General features: G+C 41.6%; 1 protein-coding gene across 1 annotated transcript; it reads left to right on the top strand.

Moving 5' to 3' along the window:
* Window positions 1-9,201: 9,201 nt before the first annotated feature.
* On the top strand, window positions 9,202-19,771 carry LOC306758106 (uncharacterized protein; the record flags this gene model as incomplete). Its single annotated transcript, XM_079243316.1, has 5 exons — window positions 9,202-10,827; window positions 13,093-13,305; window positions 13,537-13,732; window positions 17,939-17,952; window positions 18,134-19,771. 5 exons carry the CDS (start codon window positions 9,202-9,204, stop codon window positions 19,769-19,771), a joined length of 3,687 nt encoding a protein of 1,228 aa, XP_079099442.1.
* Window positions 19,772-21,807: the final 2,036 nt, after the last annotated feature.

Genomic DNA, 21,807 nt, shown 5'->3' with positions numbered 1-21,807 from the left:
TGGGATGAAGACCAGAGGACACACACACTGAACTGGTCTTAGCTTCATGCAGGAAGATTTATTCTTTGGCATGAATCAGATATGAAATGTTTCATGATACCCGACTCACCTTCCATGTAGGAACACTGGAATTTTCTCATGTTCCACTAACTTGTTTTAGCCAGATTATTTGAACACAATACATTTAAATTATGTAACTTATGTTCCCTTGGTTTTGAAATGCCAACCAAAATGTGTCATGTTGTACATTACTCAAATTATATAAAATATATTTCCCACACAATACAGGCAATACAAGGACGTTTTATGTACAGAATAGTTACAGAAAAATACTCTTAAATCATGTCTGTTTCTAAAGCAAACACATGTTCAAAATGTTATTTCTGGTTTCGTATCAACCACAAGTGGACAATCCATCAGAAAACTTCACATTTCCTGAAAACTACAATAAAGTAAAAAAAAAAAAAAGAAAAAAAAATCAGTTGTTAAAGGAGTCCACCTATTTCTTGCCTACTTTGAGTTAGTTAACCACTCAAGCTCCACATTAGCCAACTCTGCTAGCATTTGCATTGGTTAGCAGGCAATCTTAAAATGCTAATTTTTCAGAAATCTCACAAAAACCGCTTAGTTTACAAACAAGTCCAAACTAAACTCTAGAAAAGAACTATTTCAGTTACTGAAATCTACAATATATATGATTTTATGAATATTTACCAACCTGTGGCGAAGAACAGACACGTTGAGCAGCTGTTAGCGTCATACAGAAAGATTTATTCTTCCTGTGAAACTTTCTGGTACCGCAGTAAGCACCCCGTGGTGGCTGGATGTGGAATAGCACTGCATTGTCTGAGATTGTGGTCGTTTCATTCATGTCGAATAAAAAGAAAAACTTAAAGCCTTAGTCTAATTAACAGTCGGGAGGAAGCTGGAGTCTATCCCAGCAATAAACAGGCAAGAGGCAGGTACACCTGGACAGGTCTCAAGTCCATCACAGGGCAGAAAAACAGAATAAAAGAGGGGTTTCTGTGCAGTAAGATGCTTGTGGTCTCTAATTTATCAATCAATATTTTTGCTTTAATTTTACATTTACTTTGGCAAACTAAACATGTTTTTTCTGAATCAGCTCCTTTCAATCTGAAGATGAATTGATTTTATTATCATGGCAACTTGTCAACACATTGCAAAAGTGCCTAAAACACAACCAAGCGGAGCTCGCCCTGGTAGTGATACATCTGTACATCTGATGCAGGCGGAAAAAGATTTGGAATTTATGTATAACTGGCTGAATTGTGAATAAATATTGCAAACATGAAATAAAAAGGAGCTCCTAAAATTAACATTAAGTTACACAGTAATTTTTAATTGTGTAATTTTTCAATGCCTACCAAATAGTGGCCTTTCTGCTCTCTGCAGTTTTAGAAGCGATGGTCAGGCTGTGGGAGGTCCCGTTCGATCAGTAATGATTTTTAAATGCTGTCTGTGTATCTTACTACCATCCCACTTCGCTAAAAAACTACTTCCATAAGTTGTGAGGATCAACCCCAATGTCTAGTCAATCATGTACTGTAGGTGCAGGACCCTGAGCTGATCTGGGCAGGTGCCTTAAGCAAAGAGGAGTTTTGGCCCCAGCCAATGCTTCAAAATGTTTACCAAAACTAAAGCGACATAGCTCAGTTACACACATTTTGTAACTAATGTGGGTAACTGATGTGCAATCACTTCTGCTTCATTCCAAGTTCATTCATAAAAACCTTTAAGGTGTTTATAACTTCCTGAACTTAATACATGGTGGGGTGACCCTTACTACTCCCCAGTAGAGTATGAGAAATTATGTTAGAGCCCCTATGGTTTGAAAAATGACAGATAACGAAGTTTAAATTTTAAATACTTGCAGTAACAAACCCATACTGACTTCTTTTCATGATATAGAATGTGAATCCCGATTGAATTCTGCTTAATACAATAAGAAATTTACCTGTATCATATCTCAGAATATTTTCGCACTGCAGACCATTTTCTGCTTGAGGAAAATGAATTAAGCTACACCACCAGTAGTCTGCTTATTACTTACAAGTGTTGGGATCTGGATCCAAAGGGAGGTCCCTTTGGGTGTGGACCCCCAGCTTAGTCGCCTTGTGCCGGTGTCATCTTCTTAACTTTATTACCTTGTAGAAGACTATTAATCTGGATTCCCCATGCAGACCACAAGAATTACCTTTTCTTTGTACTTCAGATTTTTTTTTCTTTTTTTTGGTCCAAGTTAAAAAGCTATGCAATTACTGAGTTTCCAATACAAAGAGATATATAGGTCAATAAAATAAAAAAGTCAAAAAGGTAAAAATATAAATGAGGCCATAGTGCTACCCATTATTCCACCCCATAATGTTTGTGTAAAGTGTTTTAGCTAAAAGCATAGAAAAATTGCATAAAAGTTAAATTTGAACTTTCGAAATAATTATGTCTGAAATTGGGAAAAAGGTGAATCCAGGGAACTCCTACCAGCTTATCCACCTCTTTCAAAGATAAACATTAGATTAAGACAATTAAAATTAGTCTTAATCAGACTATTTTGACCAGACAATTCAGAGACTTTACACTTTCAGAAATAATACTAAGCTTTTGAATACATCATGGGGTATAACCTTACTCGGTAAAATAACTCACTCTTAGCTTCTGATTAGCTGTTTCCAACTTAAGAAAAAATGTTAATTTTAAATTCACTTAGCAAAAAAGTTACCACTTCAAACATCCTTCTTCCTGCTCTCGGAGAGGACGGACGCTTTTTCTCTCCCTCCCATTCCCACTCTGACCTCCTGCTTCTTTGGATTGTCAATCTATCTATTTGAGCCTCTTGCTCCAGTCTTGCCTGACCTGGCAGGCTGGTCATGGGTCTGGAGCTCATCCGTAGGTGGGAAACATCTTGGAGAAGCTGTTGCTCAGTTTTGGTGGAAACGGACCCCCTCCCTTTCTCAGGCCTGTGGAACTTGAACTGAACTTAGCTCTCAAGGCCACATTTACATCAGGTGGCACAGATGAACTGGGGAAAGTTAACAGACTCACTCACTGAATGCACACACTCACACACACTGTTACAGACACACTCTCCTATCTTTCACCGCCTTCTCTGGACCTTGCCCCTCCCTACACTCACAGACGGCAAGTTGGATGGGTGCACTGCTTTGGCTGCGACCTCACTTCGCTTCACCCCACCCACCCCCTCTCCCATTTTGTGTGTTGTTTATTGTCTGATACTTCTTTTTTTTCAACACCCACCCATCCTTCCTCATGTCATCTTTTCCTCATTTATAAGGTGGCACTGGTAAAACTGGCTTTGGGGCCTAAGCTTCAGTTCAGTTCTGTAAACTTGTCATAAATGTAAGTGTCTGCATGTCAAACCTTGGACAAGCTGGCTTGAACCTTGACTTTCCCCTCGGAGATGAATAAAGTATCTTTGATTTGATCTGCGATTTTTACAACGTCTCTTCCTGGAGGGGCTTGTGGTTTTAGCTACCTCATCCACCTGTGTTCAGATAAGGCGGGGAGTGGTTTTGCCTCACTTTAGGTCTGAGTAGAGACTGTGTCTTAAATGATGGATGGAACCTCCGTGACGTCACCCGTAGGTTTCTGAAGAGCTGAATAGAAGCTCGGTGGGCGGTTCCTACCATCACCATCTTGGCAGGGGCATGCATGTTATCTCACCCGGAAAATACAAATATGGGCAAAGAGGTGGAGCTGAGGGGAGGCTGTGAGCGTCATGGTGAATGATTGACATCGAACGATCTCTGAGCTGACTGTAGCTAAGAGCTAACCCGAAGATAAGCAGCTAATGGAGGTAAGTGGGCTAAGGCTAAGTCATGTTAAGCGGCTAAAAACTGCGGTTATTCTAAGTTCCTCCTTCTTGAAGCGGGAGATCAGGTACCTGTCAATCAAAAGGACATGCCCATAAATATGCCAAATTTCGAGATTACATTGCTATTAAATGGGCGAGTTAGAACAACATTCACACAGTTGTCATGAAGGTAAACCTGACTTATTAAATTGAAAATTGATTTTCGTACCCGGCTGTAAACCTGTTTATTTATGCTGTAAACATGTTTATTTCTGCAATAAAGTTGGTCATTTTTAACATGGGAGTCTATGGTGATTTTCTCTGTTGCCCCTGGTGGAGGATGGAGGAACTGCAGTTTAATGCACTTCCGCATAGGTTTCACTTAACCGCGGGAGGTTGCCGCTTAGGTCTGAGGCCGGTTTATGACCTCCCACTCATCCGACCTTTTCCATTGTCTTCTAGGAAGCATTGCCAAATAGGTGTCAGAGTTTGGACTCCTTGTGCTTTAGTTTCAGGTTTCCTATTTTATTTTGTAGTTTTTCCTGTTTGGTTCTCTTGGTTCTGGTTTAGCTTTATTGTTTTCCTGTTGATTTAGTTCACCTCGGTTGATTTAGTAGATTTGTTTCACCTGTGTCTTGTTGTGTTCAGTGTATTTATGCTCTCTGTTTCTGTTCGGTTTTTGCAGGATCAATGTGTTAGTTAGTCCTGAGTCCCTATGTTAAAATAAATCAGTCTAAAAACCTGCATCCCTGTGCCGTCATCCCTGCATTTGGGTCTACACCTTCACTCCCCACGTCACCGGCGTGACAATAGGAGCTATTTCCTCTTTCTATATTCATGTCTGCAATCTTGTCTTATAAGATTCCTGCAAACATTTTCACATCAGTTTTTTTTTACACGTCACAAAATAAGAATATAAAACTAAATAATTAGGATTATAAGAGTAGCAAGTAATGACATGATGAAATAGTAAATAAAAATGCAAAGTATGTGGCAAAATAGCAGAATAATAAGTTTTGAATAAAGATAGAGAAATTATGTAGGAGAAATTTTTTAATAAATAGTTGTTTTATTATATATATATATATATATATATATATATATATATATATATATATATATATAATGTATTATTACATATATTATTTTATTGATTCATTCCATTCTGACTTGCTATTTTGATTTTTTAAAAGTACAAACTCTTCTCACATAGATATTACCTCGAATTAGGTATTCTTTTCTGAGGATTTCATGCCGATTCGGAGGGTGTGCTGCAAGGAAGATTTTTCTGCATGTTTTTGGCTCTTTCGAGACTTGTTACGATAAGTCTTAATGGGTAATGTGAGATCGCTAGCTAACAAAACGGACGAGCTCGAGATGCTAACAAGGTCTCAGAAAGAATAGAGAGAGTGCAGTATTATGTGCTTCACCGAGACATGGCTGCACGAACACATCCCTGACTGTAATGTGTCTGTACCAGGCTTTAAAACGATCCATTCAGACCGCAGTAGACAACACAGTCGAAAGCTAAAGGGTGGTGGAATTGCAGTGCTGGTTAACCAGCGTTGGTGTCATCCTGGACATGTTACTGTCAAGAAGAAGATATGCACAAGGGACATCGAACTGTTAGCTGTGAGCTTCCGTTCATATTTACCCAGAGAGTGTACCTGTGTTATTCTGGTAGCAGTTTGTATAATATCTGGTACCGCACTAGACACAGCCCGTGACGTTAACAACTCCATCGTTGCTTGGCTACAAACACAGCATCCAAACTCATTAATGGCAATCTCCGGAGACTTCAACAACATCTCCCTCTCTGCAACTCTACCAACATTCCACCAGTTTGTCAGCTGCTCCACCAGGGAAAATAAGATCTTGGACTTATTTTATGCAAATATGAATAATGGACACAGTTGTCTCCAGTCTCAGCAGGTCTCCTTGGCCGGGAGTAGCAGTTCCTGTTGAGGCAGATGGCTGCCTGTCCATGAGCCGGGTTCTGCTGGAGGTTTCCTTCCTGTTAAAAGGGAGTTTTTCCTTCCCCCTGTTGCCAGTGTGCTTGCTCAGGATGGGAGATTGAGTTGGACCTCCAACTCAATCTGTTGGTTTCCTTATATAGGCTATTGTGAATTGGCTTTCATTATGTTTTCTTCTCTGTCTGTAAAGTGTCCTGAGATGGCATTGCCGTGATTTGATGCTATATAAAAAAAAAAGTTGAATTGAAGGGAATTGTTCTGCCCTGCCTCCTTTAGGAAGATCTGACCATAATCTGGTTCTTCTCACCTCCACCTACAAGCCCACCGTTCAGCAGCAACCAGTCATGACAAAGACTATCAAAATCTGGTCTGCTGAAGCTGAAGATGCTCTTAGAGGAGGCTTTGAGGCTACAGACTGGAACGTCCTCTGTGAACCTCATGGAGACGACATCAACGCCATGACTGAGTGTGTGAGAGATTACATAAACTTCTGTGTGGACAGCATCGTCCCAACAAGAACAGTGAGGCGCTTCCCCAATAACAAACCCTGGATCACCAGTGACCTGAAAAAGCTGCTGAACATCAAAAAGAAAGCCTTCAGGGATGGAGACAGGGAGTTATTGAGGGCAACACAAAAACAACTTAAAACCCAAACTAAGAAGTGCAAGGAGGATTACAGGAAGAAGTTAGAAAGTCAGCTCCAGCAGAATAACCTGAGGGATGTGTGGTCTGGAATGAAGAAGATCACCGGCTTCAAGTTAAAGGGGGACCAGCCTGATGGAGCTCTGGACAGAGCTAATGAGCTGAACATATTCTTCACCAGGTTCAGTTCACCCCCTACCTCCAGCCCAACAGACCACACACCCTCCATAAGCCCACTGCTTTCCTGTCACGCCTCCAATCTGTCACCCTGCAGCTCAGTCATGGACCAGAACACAGCTTCATCTCCCTCCACATCAGGAAATCCTGAGACCTCCACCGTTTGTCTCCTGCAATCAGGTTATGAAGCAACTTGAGAAACTGAACCAGAACAAGGCTGCAGGTCCAGATGGTGTCAGTCCCAGAGTTCTCAAGACCTGCTCAAAGCAACTATGTCCGATTCTCCAGCACCTTTTCAACACCAGTCTGAGACAAAATAGAGTCCCAGTGCTGTGGAAAACCTCCTGCCTTGTTCCAGTGCCTAAAAAACACAACCAGCTGAACCAAGTGACTACAGACCAGTTGCCCTGACATCTCACATCATGAAAGTCCTGGAGAGACTCTTACTGGCTCACCTCAACAAGCAAGTAAACACCTTTCAGGACCCATTACAGTTTGCATATCGTAATGGACTTGGGGTTGAAGATGCCATCATATACCTGCTCCAGAGAGCACACTCTCATCTGGACCATTCAGGCAGCACTCTGAGGGTCATGTTCTCTGATTTCTCAAGTGCTTTTAATACCATTTAGACTGATTTATTATGTGAGAAGCTCCATAAATTCCAGGTGGATACCTCCACAACCACCTGGATCTATGACTACCTCACAAACAGACCCCAGTTTGTGAGACTGAAAGGTTGTGTGTCTGAGATGGAGGTCAGCACCACTGGTGCACTACAAGGAACTGTACTCTGGCCATTCCTCTTCGCTCAGTACACCTCAGACTTCCAGTACAACTCCGAGTCCTGTCATCTGCAGAAATACTCTGATGACTCTGCAGTTGTGGAGTGTATCAGGGATGGACAAGAAGCAGAGTACAGAGAACTGGTCAGTCAGTTTGTTAAATGGTGCGGTGACAATCATCTCATATTAAATAGCAGCAAAACAAAAGAGATGATTGTTGACTTCAGGAGGAAGAAGAATAAACAAAGCACTGTTTCCATCCTGGGAGAGGAGGTGGAGGTGGTGGAGGAATACATGTATCTTGGAGTTCAGCTGGACAACAAACTGGACTGGAAATGCAACACTGACTACATCTACAAGAAAGGTCAGAGCAGACTGTACTTCTTAAGGAAGCTGAGATGGTTTAACGTCTGCACCAAGATGTTGCATATCTTCTATAAGTCTGTTGTGGAGAGTGCAGTCAGCTTTGCAGCATCTGCTGGGGTAGTAGCATCAGAACCAGAGACTTGAAGAGAATCAACAAACTGATCAAGAAAGCTGCTTCTGTGCTTGGAGTAACTCTGGAGCCGCTGGAGCTGATTGTCCAAAGAAGAATGCTGCACAAGCTGATTAAGATGATGGAGGATTCTTCACACCCTCTCCACAACACAGTGATGAAACAACAGTGTGTTCAGAGAGAGGCTTCTTCAGGTCCGATGTAAGACTGAAAGATACAGAAGATCAGTCCTGCCAGCAGCTATCAGCCTCCGGAACAAGACCTCCACTAGTTAATTATCTACTACAATACTGAATTTCCCTTTGGGGATGAATAAAGTTTTTTTTTTTTTCTTTCTCATTTAACAAATGTACAAGAGCCCCAGTGGTGAGTGATGCAGTTCTTGGAGAAGTTGTGTCCAACTGATTTGGTGACTGGAACTGTGACCCAAGAGCTTGCATTACATTCAAGATTTTTCAAATCTAATTGAGATAGAAGTCCATCAGCTGACTCTGGACTCTTCAGTAACACAGCTTTGGCCTTGACAAACTCTGCATTTGTCTGCAAGTGGATAGTGACAAACAAGGCACATATGGAAACAAAGATCTACAAAGGTCAAGGTAACTGAGGACATCTAGAGGCAAATATGGGTAACAAGGCAAAATGAAAGCTTGACATAGAGAAGAACTGGTGAATAAACCAGGAAGCACAGAAAACAAACAACATTCAAACTACATGAAAGTCCCACAGAACACACTCACACTGAAACAGCACAAAAACTCAGACCATGATGTCAACTATGAGTTTATTAGAACCCTTGAAACCACCTGAGAAAAAGTTCCAACTTCATCATGATTGTTTAATGATATACTAAATAAACTGCACTATCTCTACATTTTAAAACTCTTCTGATTCATCCTGTACATTGACCTTCAATAATCTATGAATATGACAGACAACATAAATACAATGCAGTAAGAGGTGGAGCTGTTTTGAAAACAAGGTCAGTCAGCCCCAGAAGTGAAAGTGAAAGCTTGTCTGATCAGCTGCTGTTGAAGCAAATCACTTTGTTTCTGAAGGAAATTGAAGCCAGTTCATCTGTTTTTACTCAACAAGGGACTGAAATACAGGTGAGAACAGCTGATCATCTTGACAGTGTTTCTACAAGCAGCATTTAGTCCGAACGGAGAGTTTCAGCTAAACAGGAAGTTTCACTCCTTCCTGAAACTCGTCAGATAAACTGTCATGGTAAAACTTCAAGCCGAATTACGACTAGATGTCTATTTAAATGTTGTGTTTCTGACTCTTCAGAGGTCAGACATGTCTGCTGGCAGCAACCAGAGATCTGAGGACCAGTTTCTGTGCTCCATCTGTCTGGAGGTCTTCACCGATCCAGTCACCACACCATGTGGACACAACTTCTGCAACAACTGTATCACACATCACTGGGATGATAAGATTCTGTATAAGTGTCCTTTGTGTAAAGACACTTTTTCTACCAGACCTCAGCTGAAGGTCAACACCTTCATCAGAGAGATGGTTGATCAGTTCAGACATGAAGCTCAGCAGGAAGCCAGCAGCAGCTCAGAGCAACAAGCTGCCAAACCAGGAGAAGTTCTCTGTGATGTCTGCACTGGAACCAGACTGAAGGCCCTGAAGTCCTGCCTGGTGTGTCTGACCTCCTACTGTCAGACTCACCTAGAGCCTCATCTGACACTTTCAGGTCTGAAAAGACATCAGCTGGTGGAGCCTGTGGAGAACCTGGAGGACAGGATGTGCAGGAAGCACGATAAACCTCTGGAGCTGTTCTGTAAGACCGACCAGACATGTGTCTGCTTGCTCTGCTCTGTTTTAGACCACAAGACTCATGAGTTTGTTCCTCTGAGAGAAGAATATGAAGGAAAGAAGGCAGAGCTGGAGAAGACAGACGCTGAAGTTCAGCTGATGATCCAGAAGAGACGACTGAAGATTCAGGAGCTCAAAGAGTCGATGAAGATCAGTAAAGATGCTGCAGACAGAGAGACAGCAGAAGGTGTTCAGGTCTTCACTGCTCTGATGGAGTCTGTTCAGAGAGGCCTGGAGGAGCTCCTAGAGGAGATCCAAGACAAGCAGAAAGCTGCAGAGAAACAGGCTGAAGACTTCATCAAAGATCTGGAACAGGAAATCTCTGAGCTGATGAAGAGGAGCTCTGAGCTGAAGCAGCTCTCGCGCTCTGAAGACCACCTCCACCTCCTGCAAAGCTTCTCCTCCCTGAACGCTGCTCCACCCACCAAGGACTGGACGGAGGTCCGAGTCCATCCAGCATCGTATGAGGGGACTGTGGTGAGAGCTGTGTCTCAGCTGGAGGAGACACTCAGGAAACAGATGAAGATGTTTAAGCTGAAGAAGGTCCAGCAGGATGCAGTGGACGTTACTCTGGATCCTGATACAGCACATCCAGAACTCGTCCTGTCTGATGATGGAAAACAAGTTTATGACAGTGATGTGAGGAAGAATCTTCCAGATAATCCAGAGAGATTTTCACTGTGTCCTGGTGTTTTAGGACATCAGAGTTTCTCTTCAGGCAGATTTTACTTTGAGGTTCAGGTTAAAGGAAAAACTGACTGGGATTTAGGAGTCGCCAGAGAGTCCATCACCAGGAAGGGAAACATCATACTGAGACCTCAGGATGGTTTCTGGACTATCTTGTTGCGAAATGGAAATGAGTACAAAGCTCTGACAGGTCCTTCAGTCCGTCTCCATCTGCAGTCTGGTCCTGAGAAGGTGGGGGTGTTTGTGGATTATAAGGAAGGTCTGGTCTCCTTTTATGATGTCGATGCTGCAGCTCTGATCTTCTCTTTTACTGGCTGCTGCTTCAGTGAGAAACTTTACCCATACTTCAGTCCTTGTCTTAATGATGGCGGTAAAAACTCATCTCCTCTGATCATCTGTCCTGTCAATCAGTGTGTTTGAGCCAGATTATTTCTGCATGACTGATTACACGTTTGAAATTGTCTGCAAATTTTTTACCCCCTTAATTAAAACTTTCAGACCAAACTAAAAAACTTTACTTTCGTTTGTTTTTATCAACCATACACATTGAATACAACCAGATTTTAACCCATAAGAACACAGTGAAACATATACGATCAGTGGTGCCGGTAACGCGTCACTCTACTATAGCCACGTTTTTCAGTAACGACTAATCTAACGCGTTACTATTTCTAAAACAGTCATCAAATTAAAGTTATTTATCCAAGTCACAGCGCGTTACTTTTTTTTTTTTTGTAATTTTCCTTAAAATATGTTTGCTTTCTTCTTGCGGTCTCGGGGAAGTACGTCACCTGGCAAGATATGTTAGCCCCTCATCTGCAGTGAGCCCCGGTTAGAGAGCGATGAACCAGGCAGAGGTTATGCTTCCACTGTGTTTAATGACACCTCAACTAGTTACAATTTAGAGAGCAGGCAACCAGGCTATCATACCTTGGTACAGGTCGGGTGAGCCTACACAGGTAGGTAGTGTAGCTACCTGGAGGGATATATTTGTATATAGGTATGGTTCTGAAATGATAAAAGGATGAATAAATGTGTTACAATTAGCATTGTTGACAAGAACATAAATACCATCAACAGACTCGCTCTTCTAGCCTCACTTAGCTTAGCAGCTTTAGCATAAGCCCAAACATCTAAACTTTGACACACATGTCTAAACAATAGTAAATAACACACTGCGACTGGGATAATGACTAAGAATAGAACTAGTAAAGGCATTCAACTTAACATGACAGTTATGCAACTTACTGTAGCTCAAGCACGCACACAATGTATCTGTGTTGCCTGCTCCACATGGAATGACAATCACACTTACAAGATGGCAGAAAAAGGACCTCTAAGGACCCGTAACAGATTTAGCTGTCCTTCGTAATGCCTGACTCAAACGGTACAACACTGCCCTCTAGAGGGAATTCTGGGGAAATTCACAACATCACCTATGCAACGTTTTTAACCTGACAAGCACGCCAAGCATACGTAAACAACAATGGAGGATGGAGGGAGATACGCGTTTTCTAGCTGGAAATATAGTCACCATTTTGAGTTTGTATCAGCTAAAGATGACAAGATTAAGGTTCATTGCACACTCTGTGTTGGCGAGAAAGTGCTATCTAGCTTCAAAAACATCACGCCAAACTTGAAGAAACATTTGGAATCGCAGCACGACAGTCAACCTTCGAGAGAAAGTTCCACTAGGTGGTGCGAAGCATGGAGCCACGAGTAATGCAGGAGCCCCCCCACCACCCAAACAACGAAAGCTGGATTTCAGTGCAAAACCAGTAAGTGGTGGAGAGTTGAAGAAATTGGTCGGACAGGATGTTATAGAAGAAATGCTGCCCTTAAACACAGTCGACTCGTCTTCGTTTTGTGCCATAATTAACAAGATTCCTACTACTATCAATGCTGAGCTGTCTCACAGAACATCATTTTCTTCTTACCTGGAGAAGGACTGTGCAGAAATGGAGAGACATCTGAAGGCCGCGCCGGGGGAAGTTGACTTTGTGTCAACTACCGCAGATATTTGGACTGCTAACAACAGAAGCTATATGCGAGTAACGCTTCATTGACTCAGTAGATCCACATTAGAGCGCAACAAAGCAGCAATAACATGTAGGAGAATTCGCGGTAGACACACATATGATGTCATTGGTGCAAAAATCGAACACATTCACTCATCATATGGACTACTGAACAAAGTAGTTGCCACAGTGACTGATAATGGATCCAATTTTGTCAAGGCGTTTTAAGTTTATCAGCCTGTCACAGAGTCCGATGAGGAGGAGGAGAGGGGAGAGGAAGAGCCCACCCCCACAGATGATGATGACGTCACTTGTTTAGATGTCAGAAATTCTTTCAGCTGAGAATGAAAGTGATGGCCCACTGTCTCTTCCCCTGCACCACAGGTGTGCTTCACACACCATCAACATCATTTCCACAAGTGATGTGGTAAAATATTTAACCACCACTGCAGAGAGCAAGGCTGTGTATAGGAGCAGCACAACAAAATGCACAGCGCTTTGGACCAAAGCAAGTAGATCTACCCTTGCATCAGAAATAGTGGCAGAAGTCAGAAAAAAAAAGCTCCTGATACCAACATCCACAAGGTGGAATTCCTTTTTTGATGCTGTAAAGAGAATTTCAGAAATCCCCATGAGTGAGCTGAATACTCTGTGCACCAAGCTGGGAGTTAAGTGCTTTAAAGACAAAGAGTACCAGTTCCTGCATGAGTACTGCACGGCCTTGAAACCTCTGACTGCAGCACTGGACTTTTTACAAGGTGACTGTCCTTATGGGACTTTACTACCAGTACTTGAAGTTCTGATGCAGAAGACCCTGGCTATGAAAGGATCCCTCTCCAGGGTGACTGCGGGCCTTCCAGGTACCGTCGTGCAGGTAGGTTTTATTTTTAAGATAGTTAAAGTTTTTGCATCACACAAAATATAAACATTGAACAAAATTTTCTTTATCACTGTAAAAGAAAAAAAGATTAAACAAATGCAAATCTTAGTAAGCCACCTAAAAAAATTAGATCCATAAAATTCCACATTAGGCAATGCTAAAGTATTTCAATAACATAATGCACATCGGCCTTACGCGCATAAACATATCAGTTCTGTTTTTTAGGCTATCCAGACTTGTTTTGCCAGCGTGCTGGACGACAAAGATGCTCTTCTCGCAGCTGCCAGTTGTCCAAAATTCAAACTCCAATGGTTGAGAGATGCAGACAGGAGGGACCGGGAAAAAGAGCTTCCGATAGCAGAGTGTCACAAAACTGCAGCACAGAACCCCGTTAGTGTGCCCACCACTTCTCCCAGCCAAAGTGAGATGGACTTCACTTTTGAGGCAGAACCTGAGTAGAACGCCTAATCTGCTGAAAAGGAAGTAATGGACTACCTGAGGTCAGCCTATGACGTTCAGATTCCGCATCAGTATTCAAGCATAAAGAACATTTACTTAAAAGTATAATGCCCCAACCCCATCAAGTGCTCCTGTGGAGCAGCTTTTCAGTCTGGGCGGTTTGATGCTCACACCGAGAAGAAATAGATTTTCTGACAACAGGTTAGACAAAGCTTCTGTTGATGAGATGCAATCATTAGTTCACCCGTCCCACTCCACTATTTCACTCTTAATTTGTGCTTACATAAGATTAGTCCAAAGTAACAAAAGTAGACACAGAGCTGAAATATGATGTTATGCATTGTTTAGTTTTGTTAAGCCATTCCTTGCTGCTGTAATGCTATGAACATCAGTTTGTGTTCATAAAACATGTTCAAAACAATTTAATAATTACATTTATTAACAATGTAGACTATGAATGGTAAGTTTTGCCATATGTCAGGTCAAAAGAGTATTATGTTAAGTGAAGTCAAGAAAGACTATTTTTAGGTTTTGTTTTTTTTATGAAAACATTTATTTTTTTCAGTAGATTGTTTTTAAGTTCAACTTAAAATGTCATAACTGGAGGCACATGTTGACGTTAAAAATAAAGTCAGTATTGGGAAAACAGGTTGTCATTTTTATGTTGAGTTGGTGGGGGTGTTGTTGGCAGCTGCTGAAAGTCACTAATAAAGTAGCTTATCTAACTCAGTTACTTTTAAAGTAATCAGTCAAGTAACTAAGTTACTTTTGAAAGAACTAATCAGTAATCACATTACTTTTTCGAGGTCACTGTATACTACGATACATCCAGTTTCTGAGACATTTGGCATCACTTTATGGCAAAAACTTTGCTCAAAACCTTGTTAAACATTCTTGTTTTTGGCCTCTTAATGAACACCAGCAAGCAAAAGATTACACAATAACTTCTGACATCAGCTGGTGATTATGATAAATGTCCTTGAAAAATGTTACACACACACGCATTCCAGCTAGCATCAGGTGTGATTTCACTTGAACTGTGTTGCAGTTTCATTTGTCCTGAAACTTCTACAGAAAGACTCAGTAGAAACTATGTAGAACCTGGAAGAAACTTTTGTCAAATATTCTTTAAGTAATTATGCTAATGCAATGCAACATTTCTAAAGCAGATTATCACTTTCATCCCTCCATTCTCCTCCTGTGTATATAAGCAGGTAGGTCAGCAGGTAGGGATGGCTGGATGGACAGGTCACGGGGGAAGCACCATAAGCAGCAAGACCCAGAGTCCGCAATACTGCAGATGCTGCACCGAACCGCTGTCAATCTCACGCTGCATCCTTCCCTTACTTGTATACAAGACCTCTAGATATTTAAACTCCTCCACTTGAGGCAGGACCTGACTCCTGACCCGGAGAGGGCAATCCACCCTATTCCGGCTGAGGACCATGGTCTCAGATTTGGAGGTGCTGATTCTCATCCCAGCCGCTTCACAGTCGGCTGCAAATCGCTCAAGTGAGAGCTGGAGATCACGACCAGATGAAGCCAAAAGGACCACATTATCCGCAAAAAGCAGAGACCCAATCCTGAGGTCACCAAACCGGATCCCCTCAACACCTCGGCTGCGCCTAGAGATTTTGTCCATAAAAGTTTTAAACAGAATTGGTGATGTGACTGCTCTATATGAGAGACAGGTTTTGGGAGTCCTGACTTAAAAACAAAAACAAAATGTCAGGTAGTGGATGTTAGGACCCCTGTTTTATAAGCAGCAGCTTTTTAAGGGTGTTCCTTTTTTACAGTGCAGCACGTTAGTAGCTACTTTTAGGTTGCACATGTGTAGTTGTGAAATAAAATAAAATGAAATTGAAACTGACAAAAATAACCCTGTAAACAGCTAATTGCTCATGCAAAAGTCTATTTGGAAATATACTTAATTCCTAAGTATGTGTCTGGTTTCTTCACATTTTAAAATCTGAACTAATTAATTCCTCTTTCATGTAAACCCTCATTCCGCTCTAAGTTGTTTTGTTGTTCTGCGCATGCTCGTTACCCTGTCCCATGCAAATATTTTGTGCGTTGTTTTGCATCCAGTCTTTGGTAGTCTATCTTCCTTCCCCATCTCATTTGCTGAAAAACAGTGAAGTTGTATGCTCGTGTCGAGCTGGTGATTCAAAATTCTAATCAAAATAGCGGCAAAATTGGTACTTAGTGTGTAGTTTTCCAATTTACAACCGAAAGTCAAGAAGCACAAAGTGAACTTTATTTCCGGTAGACACCAATACGTCACATGTGCCCTCTGTCCAATCAGAACCCTTACCAACCGGCCACTCTAACGCGGAAATAAGAAGGACATGTTTCATGTAAACTTCTTCGGAATTATTAGTTCCATGTAAACTCGGAGGAGAATACTGTTAATTCAGAATTATTTAATTTGGAATTATTAATTCTGAGTTTTAAAAAAATTATGTAACCGTATCCATTGTTATGCTTCCGTTCCTGGTCAAGGACTCTCTGGCAACTCCTAAATCCCAGTCAGTTTTTCTTTAACCTGAATTTGAAAAGTGAAATGTGCCAGAAGAGGAACTCTGATTTCCTAAAATACAGCAACAGTAAATAAATCTCTGGATTATCTGGAAGAATCTTCACATCCTCATCATGACCTTGTTTTCCATCATCAAACAGGACAAGTTCTGGATATGCTATATGGCGGATGAACTGATCAACCTTCTCCCTCAATAAGGTGTTGACTTTCAGCTGGGGTCTGGTAGAAAAAGTGTTTTTATACAAAGGACATGGGTACAGAACCTTATCATCCCAGTGCTGGGGGATGCAGTTCTTGCCAAAGTTGTGTCCACATGGTGCGGTGACTGAGGTACAGGAAGTGGGTTTTTTTTTTCCACATTGAATGATCCTTTACTTCAACAACAAATCTCAAACACTTGAAACTTAAACTCTATCAGGTTGTCACAGTGAAAAACTGAAGAATGAAACTGAAGTATGGCGAGTAATACTCCCATGCCATGAAACAGGAAGTACCTGTAACCAAGCCATAAAACCTTTGTTCTTCACCAGACTTATGGCTGATGACAGTCATGCTGTTACCTGAGACATAAAGAAACATGTTGAATAATATGGATGGATAGTGCACCCAAGATTGTTTCAATCGACTATCCCCACCAACTCAATTGACTGACATGCATTAAATTTGGTACACAAGGGCCACTTGTCAAGACCTACAAATAAATTTTAATGTCTGGACATGAAAAACAATTGATATAACTCCCACATAATATAACATATCTGCAACAAGTTTCATACATATGATGCTAGTTCAATCCTGAACATGTGTGCTTCTCAATCACTGGAGTGCAATTTAGCTCCACTCACAAAGGGAAGTGACTCGTTTTAAAGCCCAAATGACCTCATGTGCAGTCTAGCTGTATGTGAGGGTGAGAGAAGCACGGGACGGAGATCCCTAGGGAAAGCGGTGGCAATAGGCCGAGAAGCACCATGGATGACAGGGCCTTCATTGCTGCTTGCAGCTTGAATTGTATACTGTTTTATATCTGCTTGTATTCTATACTTTGTGTTGCTGCCTTATCTTGAACTGGCAGAACATTCTTGTAAATTAGATTTTCTATCTCAATAGATTATTTTCCTGGTTGGAAAAACTATTACTTATAGATTACTACATTACATTCAAGACTTTTTCAAATCAAAATCATCCAGAAGCCCAGAAGGAAGATGAAGGTAACTGAGGACATCTACAGGAAAAAAACAGGTAACAAGGAAAAATGAAAGCTCAGTGTAGAGAAGCAAGAACTAGTGAACAAATCAGGAAGCACAGATAAAGAAGATTTAAACTTAATGAAAGGACCATAGAACACACACACTCCCCAAAAACTCAGACGTTGATGTCAACTATGAGTTTATTGGAACCCTGGAAACCACAAGACAAAGTTTAAACTTCATCCTGATTCAACCCCAAATATAACCATTTCTGAAAACAACAGACAAAAATAAAGCTTGTGCAATAAGAGGTGGAGTCGTCCTGAAAACAAGTTAAGTTGGTTCCGTAAAATCAAAGTGAAAGCAGATCAGTTGCAGTCAAAGCAAATCACTTTGTTTCTGAAGGAAATTGAAGCCAGTTCATCTGTTTTTACTCAACAAGGGACTGAAATACAGGTGAGAACAGCTGATCATGTTTACTGTGTTTCTACAAGCAGCATTTAGTCCAAACGGAGAGTTACAGCTAAACAGGAAGTTTCTCTCTTTCCTGAAACTGGTCAGAAAAACTGTCATGGTGAAACTTCAAGCCGAATCACAACTATATGTCTGTTTAAATGTTGTGTTTCTGACTCCTCAGAGGTCAGACATGTCTGCTGGCAGCAACCAGAGATCTGAGGACCAGTTTCTGTGCTCCATCTGTCTGGAGGTCTTCACCGATCCAGTCACCCCACCATGTGGACACAACTTCTGCAACAACTGTATCACTCACTACTGGGAAGATAAGGTTCTGTATAAGTGTCCTTTGTGTAAAGACACTTTTTCTACCAGACCTCAGCTGAAGGTCAACACCTTCATCAGAGAGATGGTTGATCAGTTCAGACATGAAGCTCAGCAGGAAGCCAGCAGCAGCTCAGAGCAACAAGCTGCCAAACCAGGAGAAGTTCCCTGTGACGTCTGTACTGGAACCAGACTGAAGGCCCTGAAGTCCTGCCTGGTGTGTCTGACCTCCTACTGTCAGACTCACCTGGAGCCTCATCTGACACTTTCAGGTCTGAAGAGACATCAGCTGGTGGAGCCTGTGGAGAACCTGGAGGACAGGATGTGCAGGAAGCACGATAAACCTCTGGAGCTGTTCTGTAAGACCGACCAGACATGTGTCTGCTTGCTCTGCTCTGTTTTAGACCACAAGACTCATGAGTTTGTTCCTCTGAGAGAAGAATATGAAGAAAAGAAGGCAGAGCTGGAGAAGACAGACGCTGAAGTTCAGCTGATGATCCAGAAGAGACGACTGAAGATTCAGGAGCTCAAAGAGTCGATGAAGATCAGTAAAGATGCTGCAGACAGAGAGACAGCAGAAGGTGTTCAGGTCTTCACTGCTCTGATGGAGTCTGTTCAGAGAGGCCTGGAGGAGCTCCTAGAGGAGATCCAAGACAAGCAGAAAGCTGCAGAGAAACAGGCTGAAGACTTCATCAAAGATCTGGAGCAGGAAATCTCTGAGCTGATGAAGAGGAGCTCTGAGCTGAAGCAGCTCTCGCGCTCTGAAGACCACCTCCACCTCCTCCAAAGCTTCTCCTCCCTGAACGCTGCTCCACCCACCAAGGACTGGACGGAGGTCCGAGTCCGTCCAGCATGGTATGAGGGGACTGTGGTGAGAGCTGTGTCTCAGCTGGAGGAGACACTCAGGAAGAAGATGAAGATGTTTGAGCTGAAGGTCCAGCAGGATGCAGTGGACGTGACTCTGGATCCTGATACAGCACATCCAGACCTCGTCCTGTCTGATGATGGAAAACAAGTTTACTGTGGTGATGTGAGTAAGAATCTTCCAGATAATCCAGAGAGATTTTCTCACTGTGTTAATGTTTTAGGACGTCAGAGTTTCTCTTCAGGCAGATTTTACTTTGAGGTTCAGGTTAAAGGAAAAACTGACTGGGATTTAGGAGTCGCCAGAGAGTCCATCACCAGGAAGGGAAAGACCATACTGAGACCTCAGGATGGTTTCTGGACTATCTGGCTGAGAAATGGAAATGAGTACAAAGCAGCTGCTGATACTCCAGTCCGTCTCCATCTTCAGTCTGGTCCTGAGAAGGTGGGGGTGTTTGTGGATTATAAGGAAGGTCTGGTCTCCTTTTATGATGTCGATGCTGCAGCTCTGATCTTCTCTTTTACTGGCTGCTGCTTCAGTGAGAAACTCTACCCATTCTTCAGTCCTTGTCTTAATGATGGCGGTAAAAACTCATCTCCTCTGATCATCTGTCCTGTCAATCAGTGTGTTTGAGCCAGATTATTTCTGCATGACTGATTACACGTTTGAAATTGTCTGCAAATTTTTTACCCCCTTAATTAAAACTTTCAGACCAAACTAAAAAACTTTACTTTCGTTTGTTTTTATCAACCATACACATTGAATACAACCAGATTTTGGCCTCTTGTTGCCATGGTTACAGAGTTTTAGGACGATAAAACTGTAAAGATTTAAAACAACGTCATCTAGTACTTTGTATTCAGATCCTGTTTAACCTACAAAAAGCACAACAACGTGGCAGACCTCCGTGTCATGTTTGTGTCACTGTTTGTTTTTTATGTATTTGGTCTGTTGAAGCAAAACCTGGAAGAACATTGATACTGTGAGCAGAGGTTACATATGCCAGATAACTTGCGGTTAGCATGCAACATGTCTTTGTGTTTTGTTTATGACGGTGCGGGGTACACCTGGGTGTGTTGTTAAAGTTTTAATGCCAACCATTGGGTGGTGGTGGGGGTGGGAGATTGACTTAGAGGTCAGCAAATAATTTAAACTTAAGTTATTTTTGAGTAATTTGGCCTTGAACCTGAGCTCAAGCAGCTACTTTTCTTATCGTCTATGGGTCAATGGGTTGCACTAAAAAGCCAAGCTGGACACTTCTCATATGCAGCGGTTTAACAGACAATATTTGGCCCTCTGATTTCTCATGCAAGGAAAGTGTTTTGAATGCCTTTTTTTCATGTGTGTGTCATCAACAAATGTACATAAATAAAGCTGAGATTTACCATTTGTGCAATGGCTGATTTCACTTTTGGGAGATTAAATCATATCAGACCAGATCCTGATCAAGATTTCCAAATCTGTAGTGAAATATTCTCCACAAGAAGAATTGCGCAAAAACTAAGTATTCCAATAAAAAAAAAAAAATGCTAGTGGAAACATCAACATTTTAAAAAAAGGTTTCAATTATTGCTAAAAAGTTTTTACACTCATGAGGTGGTTTTTCAGACGATATTTAAAAAAAAAAAAAATTCTGCAAAATTGTAATGGCAACACTTTTTTCTGCATTCACGTGTCGCTGTGCGTGACCAGTTCATTTCTGGTAAAGATGGTGCGGTGTGGAACAACAGCAAATTTCAGAATTTTTAGAAAAATTAAGGGAGAAAGGTTCAAAAAGCTGAAGCAAATTTTCTGCAGCAAGTAAAAAAAACCCAAAATAACATTTTTTGGCTACTTTGCATAAGCCGCAAATCTCTTAAAATCTCATCAGGTTCAGGAGATTTTACGAGAACTGAGGCTTACGCGCTAAACAGTGTTCAATGGAAACACCTACAAATTGCAATTGTTGTCAAAACTTTACCCGAGGTGTTTTGCTTTGTCACTACCTTTGATCCAGAAAAAATATAAAAACATGACAACTTCATACTAAACTATACAGAATTTTCTACACAAGACAAGTTATATAAAACAGTGTTCATGTCTGAACTGGATCATCATACACGTACAAAGTTAGAAAGAAAGTCAGTCAGTCTGCTGGCTGCTGACATCATGTCAGAAGAAGCGGAGAATACTGCAAGCTGGAAGGTGGCAAAGGTTGGTGTTCAGTGGAGATGAAAATGACTACAAAGTTTGGAAGGTAAAATTCCTCTGCCATTGACGCATCACAGGCCTAAAAGATATTATACTTTCAACCACTGAACCCAATGCCAACAAAAAAATGCAGAATGCTACACAGAACTTCAATTCCTCTACAATGAAAGCTTATCCCTGGTAATGCAGGATGCCGCAAACGATGGTAGAAAAGCCCTGCAGATTCTACGGGACCACTACACCAGCCAGGGTAAACCCATAATTATTGCCCTGTATACCAAACTCACATCCCTGCAAAAGAGACTAGATTAACCAGTAATCGACTACATTTTACAGGCTGAGAAAGCCATGACTGCCTTGAGAAATCCAAAACAAGTGATCAGAGACAGACTCATTATTGCCATGATATTAAAAGGGACTTTCAGAAACCTACAAACCTGTCACTATTCATACAACTCAAAGCATAGAGGACATAATGT

The sequence above is a fragment of the Telmatherina bonti genome (assembly GCF_933228915.1).
Source record: "Telmatherina bonti genome assembly, chromosome: 7".
NCBI classification, from domain to species: domain Eukaryota; kingdom Metazoa; phylum Chordata; class Actinopteri; order Atheriniformes; family Telmatherinidae; genus Telmatherina; species Telmatherina bonti.
Note: the sequence above shows the minus strand (reverse complement) of the source record. Positions and strands in the feature narration are given on the sequence as shown.